Genomic DNA, 23,504 nt, shown 5'->3' with positions numbered 1-23,504 from the left:
TTCCAGACTGGAGGAAGGCAGAAAGTGATGTTCCCCAGGGGGTCAGTGTCAGGACCATTGCTTTTCTTAATCTATATTAGTGACTTAGATTTGGATGTGCAGGGCACAATTTCAAAATTTGCAGATGACACAAAACTTGGAAGTATGATAAACTGTGAGGAGGATAGTGATAGACTTCAAGAAAACGGACAGGCTGGTGTAACAGTTGAGTGGGGGGGGGGCATGGTATATGAAATTTAATGTGAAGAAGTGTGAAGTGATTCATTTTAATAGAAAGAATGAGGAGCAGCAATATAAAATAAAGGTTACAATTCTAGAGGGGGTGCAGGAGCTGAGGGACCTAGGAGTATATGTACACAAATGGCTGAAGGTGTGAGGGCAAGTTAGAAAGTGGTTAATAAGGCAAATGGGATTCTGGGCTTTCTAAATAGAGGCATAGGATACAAAAGCAAGGAAGTTATGGTGAACCTTTATAAAACACTGAATCAGCCTTAACTGGAATATTGTGTGCACTTCTAGGCACCACACTTTTAGGAAGGATGTGAAACCTTTAGGGAGCATGGAGAATTTATGAGAATGATATCTGGCATGAGAAACTGCAGTTACGAGGATAGGTTGGTGAAGCTAGACCTGTTCTTTTTTCGAGAAGGTTGAGGGGAGATTTGCTAGAGATGTTCAAAATCATGAGGGGTTTGGACTGTGTAGATAGGGAGAAACTGTTCCTACTGGCAGAAGGACCAAGAACCAGAGGGCATTGATTTAAGGTGACTGGCAAAAGAACTAAGGGTGACGAGGAGAAACTTCATTTTTAAATGAAGCTTAGGTCTCAAATGCACTGCCTGAGAATGTTACGGAGGCAGATTCAATCACTGCTTTCTAACAGGATTTGGCTAATTATCTAAAGAAAAAAATTGAAGGGCTACAGGGAAAACCAACAGGAAATTGGGACTAGCTGAGTAGCTGTTACAGAAAGCCAAACGCCCTCCTTGTGTGCTGTAACCATTCTGTGATTAAGCACCCTTAACATAGAAATAAACTCTAAAGGCACCTTACAAGTACACTATTATCGGTGGTTAGAACAAACGCGCAGTGTATTTGCCAATGTGAGGATGAACATTTAACGAAACCAGCCCCAATCCACGACAGTCACCAATTCTATAATTGGCAGCATTTTTAATCAGCATTGACATAATGGCCTCAACATTGACTCCCCGTACAATAGGCAGGAGAGGGTTAGTGGACAGCATTAAAATTTTACAACATAGAACTTATCCCAACCAACTGTGTGAAATCCAATTCCCTTTCCTTTGAGTGGGACATAACATTTAATTTTTAAATCAGGCTCCCACAGTGAGATGTTGGAGCCCGATTTAAATTTAACAGTTGCCAGCTGAGTATCCCAGGGCTTAGTGAACTCTGCAGTGAAATGGAGGTGGGAACTGCTGGCTCCAGGAGTGCTCTTTCTCAGCCACTCAAAGAGCCTTTTGCCTCACCTCTGCCGATTGCAGCCTCTCCTGATTCATAATCCCAGCACAAGCCCCAATCACTTGCTTCTTCCTGATTGCTGTTCTCCATGTTCCCCCACTCATTAATCCCTTATCTTTTGTACCTTCCCTTTCTACCCTACCCACCTAGCCCCAATCTCTCCCTCCCTCCCAATTGCCACTTGTTACCATAACAATCACCAAACTCTCACTCCCATCCAAGTTCTGTGCAAGCTCTCCCAAAGTTTGAGGAAAGGGATGTAGAGGCATTCTTTATCTTGTTTGAGAAGGTGGCTGAGCAATGGACATTACTTTTACAGAATAGGTTGGTAGGTAGAGCTCATGAGGCTCATGCTTCACTTTCAGAAGAGGTATTGGTGGAGTATGATGCAGTAAAAAAAAAGCTATTCTTAATGCATAATGCTTAGTCTCAGAGGCATACAGGCAGAAATTTTGGAATATACGGAAACAGCCTGGGCAGACCTGTATTGAGTTTGAAAGGGTAAAGCAAAGTAATTTTGACTGTTGGATAAGGGCATTAAAGATAGAGATGACATATGAAGCTCTTAGGGAAATAATTCTCTTGGAATAATTTAAAGATTCACTTCCTCCTGTGGTTAGAACCCATGTTGAAGACCAGAAAGTTAAAACAGCTAGACAAGCAGCAGAGATGGCTAATGATTATGAACTGGTCCATAAATTTAAACCCTTTTTCCGTCATCCCCACAAATCCGAGAAGGATAGAAGATGGGGAGGTGAAAGGAAGGCAAGTAGCCAGGGGAGAGAAGCGACTGTTGGGGATTCTCAGGAAATTTCTCCTCAGACCAGAAGGGAAGGTACTGAGGGTGGATGTGAGATTTGAAAGCGGAGGGTGGAAGTGAGATTCGAAAGCCTAAGTGCTTTCATTGTAACAAGGTAGGGCAGATTAGTAGAGATTAAATGGTAGACCTATTGCAGAAGTAGGAACTCCGAGGGAATCCTCAGGAAAGGTAGCATCAGAAAAGGAAATGGCTGTTAAAACAGTAGCAGTGGTACAGGTGAAACATGTTCCTACAGAACATACAGGAAAGGGGAATATGGTTCAGGATAATCCAGAGAATTCTTCTTTGATTAGCGGTGAAGCAAGTCAGGCTAACAGAGGTTCTGGATGTTTTTTGTGTCGAAGGGAGAAGTGTTCCCTTACTCCTCCAACAAAATAAGTAAACAGATTAAAATTTTGAGAGATACTGGGGCAGATCAATCATTGATGGTGGCTGATGATTCAATTTGTGTTCCAGGTAGTTTTATGAAAGAAAAAGTTTTGATTAAGAGGTATTAATGGAATTTATGAACCTGTTAACTTACAAAGTCTCCTTGTAAATGGAATTCTTACGGTGGCAGTTATTCCTAAAATCACCTATTGAAAGGGTGGATTTTATTCTGGGTAATGATTTGGCTAGTGGAGACAGCAATGTGGAATGACTGGATTGCAGCAGACAGTTGATCATGCTGATCTTGACCAACTTCAGAAAACTACTGTGGCCAAAAATGAGATGCTTATTACAGATAACAAGAAATTGAAGGAAAATCTGATTAACGTAGAAAAACAACTTTCATGTATGAAAGAAGAGCATTGATGAGAACAATTTGGAATCAATTCCAGAAAGTAGAATACTTGACTGAGGACCTGAAATGTCTAAATGATAAGTTTGTGGAAGCAAATTTCAAAGGTCAACCTTCGGTTAAAACTTGATGAACTTCAAACATCAGTAATTGCTATGAAATATCATGGAAAATACCTTGATCAGGAAAAGGAATTATTGGTAAATCAGAATAACTGGTTGCATGCAGAATTAAAAACCAAAACTAACGAACTGTTAGAACTTCATTGGGAAAATATAATGAGATTCATGAACTTCAATGCAAACTGGAGAAAATGAAGAAGGAAGATGTGTGGTATGGAGTGTCACAGTTCCAAAGTTGTTCCTGTGAATAAAAACTCTTTACTGAATTGTGGTCCAGTTGAGCAAAGAACTGATCCAAGTAAAATTACTGATGTATCAACCTCAGTAATGGACAATATGAAAAAAACAAAAAGTGCCTGCAGAATCGGAAATCAAGAATTGCCAACAAAAAGGACTGAAAGCGCAAAATGGCCTCGAAAAGTCAATGATCAAAGAGACAGATTTACAAGTGATTGCCAGTGCTAATATACTGTCATGAAGAGATATTAATGTCTGTAATGTTATTGGAAATTATTTTTAAATTGAAATTGTAGTTGAGTGTGTGTGTGTGTGTGTGTGTGTGTGTGTGTGGCTTAATTGGATTAAAGCCAGCTAGTCTGGGTGCTTTGACGTATAGTAGTTTTGAGATGTTAATTTGATAAACAGTAAGGAGGATAGAAGATAAGGTATAAATTTGTAATTTGTTGCATAAGCATTCAAGAGTGGAAGTAAAATCTTGCACCTAGCTGGGAGACGCTGAGCCATGTGTTTATATTACTAATAAAATTAGTGGGATGAAAATGTTATTGTTAGAAGACATGACGTTAAAAGCCTAGGATATCGTGGAAAATTTACATTCAAAGGAAAAGCAAGGTATAAACAGAAAAGAGTTTATGTGTAAGTCAGAGGCATTTAAGATCTAACCAGCCTGTAAGCCTACAACTGCATCTGCAAAGGAACCAAATTGCAAGGAACCTTATTTTGAATTCGTAAGGTCAAATGTGCTTTGCCTGGTGTCTGTTCAAAGTCTATGGGTTATTGTTGCCTTTGAGAAGATTTACCTGGGAGTGATTAATTTGGGTATTTGATTAAAAGTTATTATGGTAGCAATTTGTAGACATGTGTACGTGTTTAATTTGTTGTTAAATTAATACATTTTTAACTTAGTTTTATATAAAAGAACCTTGAGGCTCGGTGGTCTTATTCCAGAATTCAGCGCTGCATCTCAAACATACCAATTGAAAATAAAGGCTATGACAGTTATTTCAAGTTTCTCTCTGGGGTTTAAAAAACTCAGCCTTTACCAACTGCTGTGTCATGACAATACAAAATACAGTTGTTGGAATCCAGGCAAGTGGACAGGTTGCAAACGCCCATTCAAAACCTGGAAAGAAGTGGAATGATATAGTTTGTGGATTATGCAAAAGAATTGAAGGGCTGGACGAACTATGAAACTCCACAGGGAGAATATAATTGACACTGCTCAACAAGAAGTGGAAAAGGCCTGTTCAAAATGGGATCTGGAGAAACAACGATATCATAAAAGTTTAAAGATCAAACCAAGGATGAATACGAAATGCTTGTGTATGAACATAAGAAGCATCTCAATAACATCCTTGAAATGGCAAAAAAAGATTTTGATCAGAGAAGAAATTAGATGTTAATGCAACAAAGATGCCATTTTGACTTTGCTAAATCAAAATGAGAATTTAACACACTTGAGTTCGGAAAACGAGCTCGAGGACGGAATTACGCTTATAGCGAACGAAAAGGACAATTCAGCTGTAGACTTAAATGAAACATTGTCTGCGGAGTTAAAGACTGGGAATAGGAGGAAAAAGAAACAAAGGTTGAGTTATGATGATACTATGCTGTGCAAATTCTGCTAATCTTGTCATGTTGATTGACTCTGTTTTGCTTAAAAATTTGTAATGTCTAATGGTGAAACTAAATGAAAAATTTATTTGTATGGTATGTAATAAGCTATTGTTAGAGCTTTATGACGTTAAGTTTGTGTGAGACAGATGTAAGGCCATTGTAAAGAGACTTTCATTGTTGTGAAGCTTTCCTTCTCCAAAGGGAAAGGTGTTAGGGCATAGAGATAGTTTAATTAAGTTGTATTGGTATTTGTGGGTGTTAAGGAAGGTCAAATGGAGTTTTAGTTTCACTTTAAAAAGGTGCTTGTATTTTTAATGAGGAGGTTTAAGACTCCTAAAGAGAAGGTAAAAAAACAAGGGTAGAAGAATTGGACTGTTGCCTAGCAATAGGGGGCCAGAGAGGCAGGTCCCTCCCACAGACAGGAGGAGAAGAGAAACAACAGTTTTGACTTGGAAGCTGGGGAGTTCAGTTGTTTTTTTGAAAGTTGCTGCCAGGAGAGACTGGAGAAGGGGACAGATAGCCAATCTCAAGCTAAAGAAACTCCAAAAATCCAGGAGAGTGGAAAGTCCAAAGACAACCTTCCAGTCAAAGGAAGGACAGGAACCTAGAAAAGCCCTGTTGTGAAGTTAAGAGTGAAGGGCAGAGAGACATATTAAGAAGAGAGAAATGTTTATAAAAGAGATCATTTAGTTTTATATATAAAAAAATCGAGGCTCAGTGGTCTTATTCCTGAATTCAGTGTGTCAGGAGAAGGCATTGTGGGGTCTAACAGGTGTATGTGAAGTAGCCTTAATGAAGCCTCCAGCATTTGTGCATAAGCCTGCTGTCTACAGAAACGAAGCTGGAGAAAGCCATTTTGAATTCCACTGTCCAGGGTATTGTGTTAATTTACTGGATCTGTTTAAAATCTAAAATCTATTTTTGGACCGTTGCCTTAAAGGGGGTATAACTGGGAGTCAGGTTAATTAGGAATTTTATGAGTTATTATAGTAGTAATTTGTAGTCCTATGTATGCACTCGAAATCTTGTCTTTTGTTAATAAATATCTTAATTTAGTTTTTAAAAGATCTCTGGAAATCTTGGTGGACTTATAAACTTTTGAATTTAGTGCACGCATCTTGAAATAAATACAAATTGCAAAACTATTGTGATAGTGCGATCAGGTCTCCCTTGTGGATTTGATCCGCCTGGCACATATCATCTGCCGCATCATAACGCTTCTTTAAAAAAAAAAATCCCCCACCACACACGGGCACAAACAGAGAGTCTGTCTGCAGAGATAGGCTTTAGAGGTTCGGTATTATAAAATAAAGGATAAAGTTCGCAGGGTCTCAACGCTGTCGATCTGCAGTTCCCTCGTGTAAGATGGGCTGCTGGTCCCGGTGGATGTCTGGAAGTTCTCACCAATGGAACTTTGGCATATATATCTCTATAAAAATGGCTGGATCAATTCTTCCTGTCTCAGCTTTGCAGTTCCAAAGTGCAAACAAGCTACACTCAGATGAGGATTCACTGGCTACAGGTTGATAGCCACACACAATTTCAGGCCAGGCAGAGAGCGAGCGAGCGAGTGCGTGCCAGTTAGGGTAGCCTTCCTTTCTCAGTTAATTCCCCAACAAGGCTGACTTCAAAACCAGCAGGTTCAAACTAATGGTTTTTTTTCCTCTCTGCCATGTGATTTCCAGCAAGTTACCAGCCTTTGCCCTTCTTCAGTTTTTTTCCCGTCCATTGAAGTGATTGCAATTCAAAATAAACAAACAGATCTTCCTCAAGTACCATGCAGGTCAGGTGATTTCTAGGAAGAGGCCTGATTGTTGACAGTTCCAAGATGAACTTATGACCTTCTTTAAAAAAAATCTAGGTTGGCATCCAAAATTCCAGACAATGCTATGTCCTTCCATATTTAAGACTGAATTTAACACCTGCAACGCAACCCAACCCAACCACCCCAACACATGAAAACATAGGCACCCATGTTTTAGGATTTTCCTCTCTTTGGCAGAAATCCATTTCTAGCATAATTTTAATACAATAGAAATTGTTGAGACCTATGGTTCCAATAACAGTATTAATATGGATCACTCCAAAGGTAGCTCTGTTGTGATTGGCACACTTTTCTAACTTGTGTGTGTTTATATTCATACTGTTATCAAAATTAGTGTTCTCCTACACTGTCAACTTTGACCCTTCAACTTGCTTTCTCTAATAAAACATACTTCAGTCTGGATCAATTTTATCAAAATGCCATTTCCATGGTTTTATATTTAGTTTGTTCAGAACCATTCATAACCTTGTCCATTCAACTACAAGAGCCGAGGAGAATGATCACTGTTCAACATCTGGAACCCGAGGTACAAGATACAATTTCCTGGAAAGTTCTACAAGTCAGAGCTGACATTAATGTTTTTCTTCCAATATCTTAAATCTTATATCAAAATGAAAGAATGCTTATGAAAATGTACCTGTGTGGCTTTGAATATTTGTTCATGTACTTCAAAAATTAGTGCTATCAAATTTTACTTGTTTAATACGTACAGTGTTTTACAATAATACAAGTGTATCCTGCTCCAAATGCCTGCTCATATTTCCATGAGCCTGGCTTATTGTAAGCCTGTAATTTCTTAATAGACAAGTTCAGCTGATAAAATCAGTGGAGTGCTACACTACTTTAGCTGTCACCCTTGCAAAAAACATTAAACCAAAGTCCCAGCTGCCTGCTTTGATGGCTGAGGTAGATGCTAAAGATTCTGTGTCACTACTCAAAGAAGGGCAAGACAATTCCCTAGTTTCCTTGCCAGCACCACCAAAACAGATTAACTGGTCTTTCACCTCACTGCTCTTTAGATAACCTGGCAGTGTTAAAAATGCTACTGCATTTCCCTACATAAGAGTCACTGCACTTCAAAGTAATTCATTGTACGTGAAGTGGTTGGGGATGTTTAGGACATGTACTGAAGTGCTATATGCACTTTTTGGCCTCTCTCCAAGTTAGTGACCCAACAAAACATTGTTATCATCCGTTCATCAATCTTAACAGATAGCTGTAGCACTCATTAGAGGCGGCAGCCTGGAATGAAATAGATAAGCAAGTACAGTGCTAAATTCAAGACATCTAATATTTCATTTATCAACAAATTAAGTTTATTAATAAATTAAGGCAAGGATAACTGAATTTGGTTAACTCATTTAATGACACCTTCATGTATTTGACTATTTTCTAAATTAGACTGAAGCATAAGCTACAGCACGCTGATTAAATGATAATAAAGAACATAAGAATTGGAGAAGTAGATCATATGCCCCTCAAGCCTGCTCCTCCATTCAATATGATCTTGGCCGATCTTCTGGTTCAACTCCACTTTCCTGCCCTGATCCCATTTTCTGCTCCAGTCTCATTTCCCTTGATTCCCCAAGAGACCAAGAATCAGTCCATCTCAGCCTTAAATATATTCAACAAAGGAACATCCAAGTCCTCTGTGGAAGATAATTCCAAATGTTTCACAAGGTTAAAATTTCAAATTTGAAGCTTCTCTTTTTCCAAAACAAAGTAATAGAATTGGAATTTCTGAAATTTTGAAGGGCTTAACCAAACTCATTCAGCAATTTATTCCCAATGTGAATAGCCCCAGAATTAGAGGAGATGCATTTAAAAATCAGTAAATTAGGGTAGAGAAAAATCAGGTTGGCTCTTTATAGAAAACAAAAAGGCATTAAATTTGTATAGCACTTTACTATAGAAGACCACAGAAGTAAGATGTAAAAAAACTGGTGTAAAAGGTGACTAGATGCCTTTCTGTTGAGAGGAGTTCTGGGAAAAGTCGATATCATTGCATATTATAGTCTTTCCCATTCTTTTAAGTTTTTTAGTTCTAGGTATTGTACACTAAGACTACCAAGCTCTGCAAGGGCAGTGCCAACTACACTGCCCAGGAGTTCTTTTGCTCATGTCTTCAATCATCTTATGAGAACTTAACAACAATGTTGAATCAGTTTTATTAGCCCAAGTTTTTCAAAGGTCCAGTGGCTGAACATACCACTATGCCCAATGCTGATCCATCCAAATCAGAAGGACCAGTTTGATTTCTGATCTGTGCCAAATTGGCAAAGCTATTCGTTGGGGCACTACAATTCCCTCCATCTCTCTTGGCTAAGTCGGAGAAAAAAAAATTGAAGTACCAATCCTGATTACTATCCATAAATTTCTGCTGTAAACAACACATATGGGGAAGCACAGGGTGGGCTTCACTATGTGCTTTCCATTATTAAACTGTTTACCAATTACTCACTATCTAGACTAATACATGAAGAATTGCAACTGAGAGAAACTGGCACTCTGGAACTGTAAACCAGCAATTCAGCCCCATTAAGAGGGAGAGAAAAACTGGGACAAAAACTTCCAGTGATTGAGGGTACATAGAATTCTACAGGGAGCTTTGTTCTGCAATACTGGTAGAACACACTGGAAAGCGCTTATCTTTCCCAACTAACATACTACATAATGTAAGTCAGAAGTAAATATGCCGAAATTTAACTGAAAAGTGAAGCTAATTGCACATTAAAATAATTTTGTTCATTGATTTTTAAAAATATATTTTTGGCAGATTAATATATTTAACTCAGAATCTCTGCTCTGAATGACTTACCTCAGTGAGCCCCTTGATCTTTAGGTATCCACAGAGAAAGGAGTTTTCCATGTCAACGTGCTACAGAAATAAACAAACGGTTATTCAGAATTTGCTTTGTTTTGGTAAGTGCAAACAATCAGAGCCATTGAAAGTTATTTAGATGGTATGGGGATTAGGGGAATTTTTTATGCAGAGTTATTAAGAGCTTGAACATTTTGCCATGGGATGTGGTTGCAGAGACCATTGCATCCTTCAAGAGAAAATACGATAGGATAAATATATGAAATTGAGAAAAATGCAGAGCTATGGGGAACATGCATTGGGTTTAGTCTTGGATTAATCTAGCAAAGAGTCTGCACAGACATGATGGACAGAATAACCTCCTACATGTTAGTGATCCTCAATGCTGATCAAGGAAAGAAGTAGTGCAATATTTTCTCCCCTCTCTTGCAGATGCTGAACTATACCAAGGAGAATTCCACATTTATCACCTTCGATTATTTGCACCATGAGCACAAAGAAATAAATAAAGTTACAAGATGAAAACAGGCCATTCAGCTCAACCAGTCCATGTCAGTGTTCATGTTCCTTGTAAGCAAATAGTTATGATTAGATTTACACACCCTGGTCCCACTATATTTGCATCCCTTCTTCCTTATCCCATCTATTCAATTTAATCTTGAATACCGATAGTTTCTGCCTCAAACACTAGCCCTGAAAGTAAATTTCAAAGTCTCACAACTGTTTGTGTAGAAGTTTCTCCTGCCATCTCCTCTACATTTAATCATGTAATGTCTAACCTGTCCCATCCCTTCACTATTTTAAATACTATGATACTGTCCAGTAATGTGTGTTCAACTCAAAAAGACTCAATTTTGATATTTTGTATATTTTTATTGCTTCATACCAGGCAACATCATGACAAATCTGCATTGCAACCTCTCTGAAGCCTCATTATCCTTGGTTTTGGTTAGAAGACATCCACAAGGGAAACCTCCAGAGTATTTAAGTCTTCTGGTCGAAGCTTAAAAGTTCATTTTGCAACTATTGAGTTTGAAACCATTCCTTACCCTTGCTATAAAGTTAAATACACAACCTCCACATTTCAAATGGACAAAGCTGCCAATTTTACTTTTAGGTGTTTCTTCCCATCTTAAGTAAATGCAGTATAAACATATATGCCATCCTGCTGGTTAGGTAATTTGATATAATTTCAAAAGCTTACAGAGAGTCACAGTCTATAATGTCATTGGCAGAAACAGAATATAGCACTACCTATACAACAACATAAACTGGAATGAATTGCAAGGTAGTAACACAGATTACTAGCCTACAAGAACCAGTGTGCCAGACCCCAAACTCACCACCATGATCAGAGAAGCTGCTTTGTCAGAATATCATGAATATATACCTTTGCCGTAACTAATTTTTCTCAAGCCCAATTTTTCCTCAAACCAGCACACAGCATTAGTGACACAGTGAGTTAAATTACAGAATCATCTCCATTGGGATACAAGTGTTGTTACGTGCAATATGTCACTGAACATTGACGGGTGGAAAATGTGAGAAGTTCCAAAAGCAGTTGGCTAGCAGTAAAATATAAAGCTGAGCAATTTGTATGATATTCAAAACTGGAAAAATGCAAAGCAAAGGGTAGAATGGTTTACAAACATTAGCAGGATCTATTTGTTCATTTATTTAATCCAGTGCATTTCAAAACTTTACATGAAGTGGTTAAGTTCATTAGCATTTTAGACATGTAGAATCCATCAAAACATACTTGTAGATAATACATGTTGGTATAGCTGTTCATCCTAAGATCTCACTAGAATTAAATGGGTATATTTATTAACAATGGCTTTGAAATTGTTTTTTTTTGAAGAAGAAAAATTTGATCTGATGCTTACCAATGGACACAATTGGGTATGGTATAAAATCGTTATGGCACAAGATCAACGACCAGAGATTACTAAGTCAAATACTCCACTTTAACTTCTGAAACTGAATTTATGGGTATGGAAGCAAACCAGGTTGTTGCAAAAATCCATCCAATGTCCAACAGGCAAGCGAACCTACCATTCTTACATGGTCTGACCAACATGCAGGCAATGTGGTTGACTCTTAACGCCATTAGAAGTGGTCACCCAAATCACTCAGTTGTACAAATAATTGCTTCAAATAGGTGTATTTATTCAGGGTAATTAGGGATGGAAAATAAATGTAGCCCTGCATCCCCCACATCCAGAGAATAAAATGATGCCAGTGGTACAGTGTAACAAGAGCCAAAAGAGGACTCAGGATCTGAAGGTACATAACAGCAGCAGTGGTGGTGCTATGGATTTACAAGCTCTTTTAAGTAATTTCAATAAACTATGTACTGTAGCTAAATAAAAATCTCCAAAAACAGAGTTTCTGGCAAGGAGTAACAATATAGTCAATGAGTCAAGGTAGTCTGCAAACTACTACAGCAAATCTTCTGTAATTTGTAATGTTGTCAATACTGTTTAATCTGTGCTAGCCAGCCAGGGTTAATCGTTATAATTGCACTCAGTTTTTGTTGGTTAAAGTAATTTCCTTGCAGAGGAAATTGGATAAAAGTTGGCTCAAATGGCAGTAGATATAAAAGGAAGAACAACGTCAGTAAATGTCTATGAGGCAACTTTCTTTTAAATTGAGAAAACTTGGAGAAAAGCCAAAGTTTCAAAACCAAAACTGAAAATAGGAGACAAATAAAATAGCGGTTAAGTGACACTAATTTTGGGTTTTAAAAGGTTGTAGTCTGTAGGAAAAAGGAAAAACAAAGTTTTGAAATTAGTGTTGTTCTTTTTGGGTTTCAGTCCAATGCAAGAGAAATTTATGTAAAATTAAATTATTTTAAAAAAATGTAAGAAGAATGGACAGTTTTCCACTTTTGGCACCCAAAAGTTAGAGCAACAGTTAGATCTATTGCAAGTCGCCTCCTGCTGTCCTAAAGCTCATACGAGTGCTCCCCTTCATGCATGTAACAACTCCAATTCCCATACAAGCCAGCCTTCAGCCTTGTTGAGCGACACTGTCAAGTTAAGAAAATATATTTCTATATTGATTTAGAAATGAAAATTGCTGTCACATCCTCCACACATCATGAAGATTTGTTCTTTGCCAAATGTAGTTCACAAACAGGTCAGAATGGAGACACTGCTCAAATTCCCAGCTTTTTACTGTTGTTCCAAAAATGGTTGACACGGGACAACATGCCAAAATACCAGCGTCAACTTGCATAGAAACAAGTGTGTGTACAGGGTGGTGGGCTGAAAAAATACTTGTCGTCCAAGGCAGGGTTTCATTGCATCACATTGTTGACAATAATTACTGCAGTTAGTTTAAAACTTTCATCCAAGTTGAGTCAACAAAGCTCAGCCAGAGCAGTATCACAGGCCCTTCAATTGAGTTCTGCAGTTTGGCCAAGGGAAAGAGGGGAAGAAAAAAAATCTCTTCCATGGTTTCCATTTCATCTTCCAATGACCAGTTCCAGAAGCACGTGTGTGTAAATATCAAATATGATCAGGTGTGATGCCCTTCATGATTCAACAGCCTATCAACAATCACTGTCAACAGTCACATGTTAAAAATGGCTACTTAATTGCTGTAGCTGCAAAATCATACTTTATCAGACAGGAATCAGCACCATCAGGTAATAATAGGTATATTACGTTCACAGTTGTCCACAACTAAAGATGCTAACAGTACGTTCCATGTCACCTTTTTAAAAATTCATTCACGGGATATGGGCTTCGCTGGCTGGGCCAGCATTTAATGCCCTTGAGGAAGTTATGGAAAGCTGCTTTCTTTAACTGCTGCAGTCCATGTGGTGTAGGTACACCCACAGTGCTGTAAGGAAGGGAGTTCCATGATTTTGGCCTAGTGACAATGAAGGAACAGCAATATATACCACCTAGAAGGATAAGGGCAGCAGATAGATGGGAACACCACCACCTGGAAGTTCCCCTCCAAGTCACTCACCATCCTGACTTGGAAATATACCACCGTTCCTTCACTGTTGCTGGGTCAAAATCCTGGAGCTCCCTTCCTAACAGCACTGTGGGTGTACCTACACCACATGGACTGCAGCAATTAAAGAAGGCAGCTCACCACCACCTTCTCAAGGGCAACTAGGGATGGGCAATAAATGCTGGCCCAACCAGCGAAGCCCACATCCCGTGAATGAATAAAAAAAAGTGACATGGAAGATACTGTTAGCATCATTAATTGTGGACAACTGTGAATGGAATTACATGATTAAATAAAACTTGATCACTTGCGATATTAAAAAAATGTTTGCACTATAAGATAAAGGGAAACCAAAGGGAGATCAGGACTTCCAGAGTTTTCAGACTGTGAGAAAGAATGAGTTAGAGGAGGTGGTTAGGCAATGATTAAGCATTAATTGTGAGGCTGCAGAGAGAAGGATGAGAATATACAATAACTTGGAACAAGGGTGAAGTAAAGGTGACAGTGACAATAGTAGGATTGATAAAATAGATAGAAGGAAAACAAGAATTGATCAAGTTTTCATGAAGAGCATTTCTCCTTGGAGAAACAGTGAAGCAGATTTCAGACAAAGGAGGACACATAGCTTTCTTGAATAACATTCTGTTACTGACGGTCATGAGGTGTGCCAGTGCAGTCTAACAGTGACTGAACAGATTTTCTTTCCCTGTGGGCCTCATTCAGGCTCCACTTGGAACCTCTCTACAATAGCAGAATCCAGATTGTTAACTCATCACAAGGTGAATTTGAGGCAAAAATACATTGCATTCATTGCAGATTGAAGTTCTAAATACAGTCATGTCAAAACTCTGCACAGGATGTCCAACTTGATCACATGCAGCAGCCAAAACAAATCATTTAGTTCTATTTGGATTTATATTTCTTACTTGCTGACTTATCTTATTTGAATTTTGAGAGCCTTGGCAAGAGTTATTTGTAGTGCTGTTGCCTCATTGGTAGATAAACTCTAAATCACAACACTGAGATCTGTTAATATCAGCAACTTCAGATACTCAAAAAAAAATACTGAACAAGGATTTAAATTGGAGATCCTAGTTTTCAATTAAGGGTATTTTGCCAAAGTGCAGCAGATGGCTAGTTTTAAATCTCTACTGGCACCAGACCAACAATAAAGTGATTTACATGATGCAGATTATTCACTCATGTACCTTCCTGGCTAACCTTCAAGTACTTTTTTTTTGCTTCAATCATAGCAGCCTGCAGGTGTTTGCTGAAGAACTCTACATTCACAGTGAAGAAATTATACAATGCATTACTCATATTGGAGTATTTTGATGTGTATTCACCCCAATTATATAGAGGGTGCTGCTCTTGGGCCAAACTCCCAAGATCCACTCTAAATAAACTCATCAAAAACTCCCACTTGCATCCTATCACACCACCAGTAATTTCTCTATTATGTTTGTCCTTGCAAAACTTTACTCGTCCACCAATGATAATTGTCTACATCCACAATCTCCACCAGTCCCACATTCCAGGCTAATGAAAGCAAAAGCGAAAGCGGCCGCAGGCCCAGAGGACCACAGGCTGCTCTCTCATCAGAGAGAGATGACTGGTGGTGAGTTTAACCTGAGGGTCACCACACCTCAGGTGATGGGTGAGGTTGAGGAGGCGGGACCTTCATGGATGACCTCAGCTGGTATAGGAATTGAACCTGTGCTGTTGGTGTCACTCTGCACCACAAACCAGCCATCTAGACAACTGAGCTAACTGACCCCCCAGGCTAATATATGTTCTTCCAACTCCAGTTTTTTCTTTGCATTCCCCCTTTCTCCACTCCAACCTTAGTGACACAGCCTTCAGCCATCTGGAGGCCGACCCTGAAAGTCCTCCAGCTTGTTGGCATTCTCCCTCATTCAAATGCTTCTTTAAAACCTCCCTCTTGGCATTTGCTCATCTCCCAATTTTTCTTCTTAGTATTCCTCCACATTCCTTTTCATTTGTGTGAAGTACCTTGGGATGTCTTACTATTTTAGGATGTCCTACTATTTATAAATGTACATGTTGTTATTTCTGATCGTTGTCACCAGGTCTTAGCTGCTAAAAGAAAACCACTCAGTTAGTTTATAGGGCAGGTCCCACAGTATCAGCCTACCAATGCCCTCAATGGTTGAAGGTGAACTCTATGCCCAAAACTGCTTCACCAGGCACTGACCAGGTTAGCCTGGCAACAGTCATGAAAGGCATGAGCGCCTTCTACTGCTTTTGGAGGTGATGCCTCCACCAGCGGTATCCAAAAACAATTTTAGTTGGTCTGTAATGGACATTGTGTAGGCAGCAACGCTGCCTCGTTTAACTGACTGAAATGCTGTCAAAGTTGCCTTGTCCTGTTTACAAATCCCTGCATTGTAAAGGAAATGCACCTTGTATTGGAGTTAAAAGGACAGAAAATTTGAAGGACACTGAAATAACTTCAGTCACAAATGCAGGTCTAGTAAGATTCCAACCATAAAATTCACAAACACTAACCATAAGTGGGTTATACCATGTGAAGTTTAGAAAACCACTTTCTGATTTGACTCCCTAATACATACAGACTATAAGTAAAACACCTTTCCACTGGCCAAGTTAAAAATTAAATTCAAACATCTTTTTGCTGATTTAGGTTTGACTCACCAGGTTCTATTTAGTGAAGTCACGTGAAGCAATCTAAAAATCAGCAAAACAAACATCTTATATGCATGTTTGACTTTAATGAGTTTCCACATTATATTCAGTAGCTTGGCAAGATATACTGGCAACACCTGAGGTTCAATGTACACCTCAAGCAGCAGGATAAGCCTAACTGAAAAATACTCAAATGCACCGTAATCACCAGCAGTAAGGCTGTACAGATAACAACATGAGTCCTGACAAAATGTCATAGTCCTTCAATATAAACCTCCCCGTTCCTCTCTCCACAGATGCTACCTGACTAGCTGCATATTTCCAGCACTTTCTTTTTTTCCCAGATTTTCAACAGTATTTCGCCTTTTGTTTTATTGTTTAATTCACTATCACTTAATCTTCCAGGAATCGCTATTTTGAAGTTCTGCTCTTTGATGTGATTTTTCTTTCTCTCTTCCACCCTGGTCACCTTTGTTGCTATCCATATCCCATCTTGTGTGCCTTAAAAAATACGTTCACTGCCACTTCTCTGTTCTCAGAGACTGTTTCTTGTTCCAACTTACTCAACAGGGGTTCTAGCTTAAATGCCATACTTTGTTTTATATTTACTCATGCTCGTCAACACCTTTGTGACATTCAGTGTAACTCTAACGACTCTTACCGTTTCATAAAATCCACCCTCTCCACTAGATGCCAATACATTCATGTTCTCAAACTTCCTCTTCATCAGGACAGACTTACTTTATTTAACTGCTGCCCTGGCCCCCAGATCATTTCTATGGGTTCTGACAAAGAGTCACAGACCTCGAACATTAACCCTAACATCCTCTCACCATAGATACTGCCTGCCCTGATGTTTCCAGTATTTTGTTTTATGATAAGAGCACAGCTGCTCTGATCAGCACTGGCCATCCTGATGAAAGATCCCAAAATCTGCAACTATATATATTTTTGCCAATGCCAAAAAAAAGGGAAAAGCAAAGGGACATGGTTGGTAGAACAATAGAAGAGAATCCGTGGAAGGGTGGGGAATGTTTATAAATTTTACACATGGATTAAAAGATAGGACAAGATAGATAATGGGAATGTCAAGATGGTTTTCTGCCAAAATTCCTATGGACAGAACCACACGGGTCTTAGAACCATAAAAGGATAAAGCACAGGAGGTCATTGAACCCATCTGGCCTATTCTTTGGTAGCGCTATCTAGCTACTCCCCTGCTCTTTCCCCAAAGCCCTGCAATATTTTTCTCCAAGTATTTATCCAAGTTTCCTTGAATGTTACTACTGAATCAACTGCCATCACCCTTTCAGGCAGCACACTACAACTCACTGCAGAGAAAAAAAAAGTTTCCTCAGTAGCCTCTAGTTCTTTTGGCAAATCGGTGTCCTCTGGTTACCTACCCTCTTGCTGGTGGAAACAGTTTTGTCCTATTTACTCTGTCAAAACCGTTCATGATTTAACACATCTATCAAACCTTCTTCTAAGGAGAAAACCAGCTTGTCTACATAACTGTAGGCCCCATCCCTGGTACCATGCCAGTAAATTTCTTCTGTATCCTATCCAAGACCTTGACATCCTTCCTAAAATGTAGTGCTCAGAATTGAATGCAAGGCTTTCAGCTGAGTCCTAAGCAGGGTTTTTATAAAGGTTCAGCATGACTTCCTTGTTTTTCACTATTAATAAAACCAAGGATCCCATACACTTTTAAAAAAAACTAGTCTTCTCCACTTATTCTGCCACCTTCAATGACTTGTATACATACAACCTAGGTCTCTCAATTTTAAAAGGTGGTGCAGGAACTGAATCAGCTAGTGCATATTTAGCATTTGGTGTATATCAGCTAGTGCATATTGCCATGCTTATTCCTTTTTCAACAGGGATGTAATATTTGCAACAGGGGTTTGACAGCGAAAGGCTTTTTAATACAGACATGCAAATATTAAAGTGATATTGATACATCCACCCTTACAAACTGGCAATGGTCAGTAGATATTTGAAAGCCATGGCAGGATGCATACTCCATATGTGGGATAGTGGAGACAGACACAAAAGCATTGGGACAGCAATACCAGAGGAAATCTGAGTTGCATCTTTCTGCAGTTGTTAGTTTAAGGATCAGTAAGATAGATTGAGGTAAACAGTAATGTCTGGTCAAGGTTGATGTGCAAGTTTCTGACAGAACCAATGGCAAGCCTTGTAGGAATACAAGTAAGTGGAAATCCAGTGGTTGGGAGAGCTATAAAAGCAACTGACACAAAGAAAGTATTGAGAGATACAAGGAAGTATGGAAAAAACTTGCATGTAATATCAAAGTTAACAGTAAAAGTTTTTATAAATATATTAAGACTGGTAAATAGGTATGTGAGCTCCTTATGGCAAGGCACACTAATTGATAAGGAAATGACAGATTTGTTAAACAAGTCCTGTGCATTCATGCTTACAGTAGGGCAAGATATTATTTTTTTTTAAAAATCAGCGGAACAAGGGAAACTAGAAATAAGTAAAGGGAAGAACTTATTGGATGCAATACAAATAAAAAAAGCTAATGGAGAAAATAACAGAACGTATGACAGACACATCTCTAGGCCTTGATGGTTTCCACCACAGGAAACAAAAGAAAGAAGTGCTGAAATTGGAGGTGAATTGGGTCATAATTTTCCAAAGCTCTCCTGATGTGTGAATTGTGCCACGGAATTGAAAAACGGCAAATGTCACTCCATTAATGAAGAAAGGAGAGAAAAAGAAATCAGGAAACTACAGTCCAAATCTGCCATCAGGACAGACTGAGCACTCAGACAAGCAAGGGTAGGTCAGAGTCAGACAGTATGGATTTATAACAGGTAAGTCATGTCTGACTAATCTAGTTACAATTTGAGGGGTCAATAACTTGGTGGATAAGGGAGTGTCTACAAATGTTATCTGTAGGGACTTTCAGGTGGCATTGGATGAAGCTCAGCACAAGGAATTATCAGCAAAAATGAAAGTGTGCAGAATTGTAGGCAGTCTTAAGACATGGATTGGAAGGTAGGAAACACAAAGACTATTCTGATTGCAGGGATGTGACAAGTGGTGTTTCCCAGGTATCTTCATTTGTATTGCATCCAATAAGTTCTTGCCTTGACTTATTTCTAGTTTCCCTTGTTCCACTGATTTAAAAAAAAATCTTGCTCTACTGTAAGCACACTTGGAGAGGCAGGGATTAATCAAGGATAGTCAGCATGGTTTTGTTAAGGGGAGGTCATGTCTGACCAATTTGATTGAATTTTTCAAAGAGGTGACCAGGTGTGTAGATGAGGACAATGCATTTGCCGTAGTCTACTTGGACTTCAGCAAGGCTTTTGATAAGGTCCCGCATGGGAGACTGATAACGAAGGTAAGAGCCCATGGGATCCAAGGCAATTTGACAAATTGATTCCAGAATTGGCTGAGTTGCAGGAGGCAGAGGGTGACGGTCGAGGGGTGTTTTTGTGACTGGATACCTGTGTCCAATGGGGTTCCACAGGGATCGGTGTTGGGTCTCTTGCTGTTTGTGGTATATATAAACGATTTAGACTTAAATGTAGAAGGGTTGATCAGTAAGTTCGCGGATGACACGAAAATTGGTGGGGTGGTAAATAGTGAGGAGGATAGCCTTAGTTTACAGGAGGATATAGACAGGCTGGTCAGATGGGCTGATCAGTGACAAATGGGATTTAATCCGGATAAGTGTGAGGTGATGCACTTGGGCAGGACAAAACAAGACATGGGAATACACGATGAATGGTAGTACCCTGGGAAGTACCGAGGATCAGAGGGATTTTGGTGTGCATGTCCACCGGTCCCTTAAGGTAGTGGGACAGGTAGATAAGATGGTTAAGAAGGCATATGGGATACTTGCCTTTATTAGCCAAGGTACAGAATATAAGAACAGGAAGGTTATGCTGGAACTGTATAAAACGCTGGTTAGGCCACAGCTAGAGTATTGCATGCAGTTCTGGAATCCGCATTATAGGAAGGATGTGATTGCACCAGAGAGAGTGCAGAGGAGATTTACCAGGATGTTGCCTGGGCTGGAGAGTTTTAGTTATGAGGAGAGTTTGGATAGACTGAGGTTATTTTCCTTGGAGCAGAGGAGATTGAGAGGGGTCATGATTGAGGTGTATAAAATTATGAGGGGCATAGATAGGGTAGACAGGGAGGAACTTTTCCCCTTGGTGGAGGGATCAATAACCAGGTGGCATAGATTTAAGGTAAGGGGCAGGAGGTTTAGAGGGATGTGAGGAAGAATTTTTTCACCCAGAGGGTGGTGGGAATCTGGAACTCACTGCCTGAAAGGGTGGTAGAGGCAGAAACCCTCATAACATTTAAGAAGTATTTGGATGAGCACTTGCGATGCCATGGCATACAAGGCTATGCGCCTAGTGCTGAAAAATGGGATTAGAATAGTTAGGTACTTGTTTGACCGGTGCAGACTCGATGGGCCGAAGGGCCTTTTCTGTGCTGTAGACCTCTATGATTATAATCTGTACTGGGACCTCAGCTTATTATCTATATCAATGAGCTAAGGAAAGGGAGAGTCATATAGCCATGTTTGACACTAAAGAAGGAGGCACAGTAAACTAAATGAGAGCAGAAAGTTACTAAGAGTTGGACAGATTAAGTACATGGACCAAACTGTGGCAAATGGGAGTTTAATGCGGAGAAGTGAGAGTTTGGATCTAAGTAAGACAATTCAAAATATTTTCTTAGTAGTGACAGACTAGGGTCTGTGGAAGAACAAAGAGATTTAGGTATCCACGTACTAAAAGCTAAGGAACAGGAGCAGAAAGTTGTCAAAAAAAGGTAATGGAATACTGACCTTTACCTCAAGGGGGCTGAAATACAAACAGTGGTTTGTACAGAGGCTTGGTCAAATCACCATCTAGGACAGTGCTCCCAATTCTGGGCACCACATTGCAGGAAGGTTATATTAGTCTTCGTGGAGGTACAGCACAGATTCGCCAGACAGATACCAGGGCTCAAAGAGTTAAATTAAGAGGATGGTTTGCATAAACAATTTTAGTTGGTTGCAGGGGATCTAACTGAGATAATTAAAATGATTCAATAGGGTAGAAAGAGCATTGCTCTCCTGGTAGAATCCAAAACAAGAGGGCACAATTTTAAAATTAGAACTAGGCCATTCATGAGTGAAATCAGAAAGCATTTTTTCCACAAAAACTGATGTAGATATTAGGTTAATAGAATATAGATATTTATTGGGTAAAAGTATCAAAGAATATGGATCATCAGCAAGCAATTGGGGTTGAGGTACAGATCAATCATGATCAGATTAAATGATGGAACAGGTTCTAGGGGCTGAATGCCCTACTAAAATTGCTATGGACCAAGAGGCAAATTTAGAGCAGCCACTGAAGAAACACGTTAGGCATAAGAGGTAACAACAGGCAGTAACAGAAAATAAATTCAGTTTAAATTTAATTAAAAATCAATTTCTAAAAAGTAATAAACTATTAAACTGTCATTCAGTGTGTGCCAATTAGGTCTGACAGGCAAAGGAAGATACAAACTTACAAAGACACATACCTACAAGCTGTGTATTAGGATCAATCTGCAGCAAGAAAATCAAAAAGAATGAGAGAACCAAACTACAAATCTCCCGATATTATAGAGTTGAGAGGTTAGCACTGGAAACATTGATATGTCTGCTCCACAGATGCTGTCAGACCTTGTGAATGTTTCCAACATTTGCTGTTTTCTTCCTAACGACATTCTAGTAAGAAATGCATTCACATGGTAACTTTTAAAATGACGAGTGACATTAACAGAGCCGAAAGTTATCATTAGCAGACAGGGACTCTAATTGATGGGTTCGGAATAGGAGTCGATTTGATGATCGAAATGGTCCTTCCCTGCTTTGATCTTTCTGACAAACGGAGAATTATCAACACGAACATGGCAGAGGTAGTATTTATAGGAAAGAGGAGTGAAACCAGATTGTAAACCCAATGTCAACACTGAGTTTCGGAGTGACACTGATCATCACCCTGAGTGAACAGAGGGTTAGAGAGTGAAGTGCAATTATAACTTTACCTGAAGCACCACTTCCACGTCATAAGAGTTGCCTTTACTCTTCTGGTGCCCCCTGAACTTGGAGCCGCTGTACAGGAGCGTGGTGGCGACCCCAGGCTGTTGAGTGTTGATGGGGGGCGGCGGGATGAGCGAGGCCGACTCGGTGCGGACCGGCATCGCGCGATGTCACCCCGGCCCAGCCTCTGAGAGCGGGGAGAAAGGGAAAGAGGGAAGGGGGGGGGGGAAAGGGGAGAAAGGGAGGGGAAAAATCAGCTATATAATCGCAGTATATCCAACCACCACAAACAGCGTCGCCACCGCTTCTCCTTCACAAGCCCTGACAACGCGAGATGGCCGCAATCCTCCCACTGCCGACGAAAGAGAGCAACGTCGCCTCTTCTCATTGGTCACTGTCCGCCGTCACTGCAGACCTAGTAGCATTGCGCTTTTCCATTGGCGTAAGAACGAGGAACAAGGTCACTGTTCGACGACAGTAAAAGCAAGATTTGTGCGCACATGCAGGCCCCCAAGCATTCTGGGAGCTGTAGTCCTTTGCCTGGTGCGGCCCCATCAGCTCCCCCATTGAACAATGGCAGAATTGGCGGCTTATATGTTAGTTGGAGCGGAACACCTCTGCAAAATTTCGTTGCTGTGCATATTTTTTGGATAACAGTCCTCTCCATGAGACGATTTCTAACTAAACATCTTCTTAACATCTACATACACCACATCTACAACTCTTTCGTAACAACAACTTTCATTTATCTCCTGCCTGTAATACAGTAAACGATTCCAAGGTGCTTCACAGGAGCATTATAAAGCAAAAAATTGACATCAAGAAAGGTGATATTAGGACAGATGACCAAAAGCTTGGTCAAGAGGAGGATCGAAGGAAATATTGAAGTTATAGCTCACCCTTGTTTGTCCAAGCATAAGAACATAAGAAATAGGAACAGGAGTAGACCATTCGGCCCCTCCACCCTTCTCTGCCATTCAATAGGATCATGGCTGATCTTCTTGTGTTTCGATTTCTACGTTTCCATCTAACCACAATTTTGATTCCCCTGCCTAACAAGAATCTATCTACCTCTGCCTTGAAAATATTC

General features: G+C 39.7%; 1 protein-coding gene across 3 annotated transcripts in view; it reads right to left on the bottom strand.

Moving 5' to 3' along the window:
• Positions 1–22,800, bottom strand: part of gid4 (GID complex subunit 4 homolog) — a 54,625-nt gene extending 31,825 nt beyond the window's left edge. The window contains exons 1-2 of one of the 3 annotated variants that reach the window (XR_013578930.1): positions 22,420–22,800; positions 9,709–9,768 (exon numbers count right to left, since the gene is read on the bottom strand). Coding sequence is in view for 1 of the 3 variants with exons in the window: in XM_078558398.1 (XP_078414524.1) it covers positions 9,709–9,768; positions 22,420–22,575 (216 nt within the window). In the remaining 2 variants the exon portion in view is untranslated. The remainder of the gene's footprint in view (positions 1–9,708; positions 9,769–22,419) is intronic. The other 2 variants (XM_078558398.1, XM_078558399.1) reach the window with 2 other exon arrangements.
• Between the last annotated feature and the right edge of the window lie 704 nt (positions 22,801–23,504).

This window comes from Cetorhinus maximus, chromosome 15 (assembly GCF_964194155.1).
Source record: "Cetorhinus maximus chromosome 15, sCetMax3.hap1.1, whole genome shotgun sequence".
NCBI lineage: Eukaryota > Metazoa > Chordata > Chondrichthyes > Lamniformes > Cetorhinidae > Cetorhinus > Cetorhinus maximus.
Note: the sequence above shows the minus strand (reverse complement) of the source record. Positions and strands in the feature narration are given on the sequence as shown.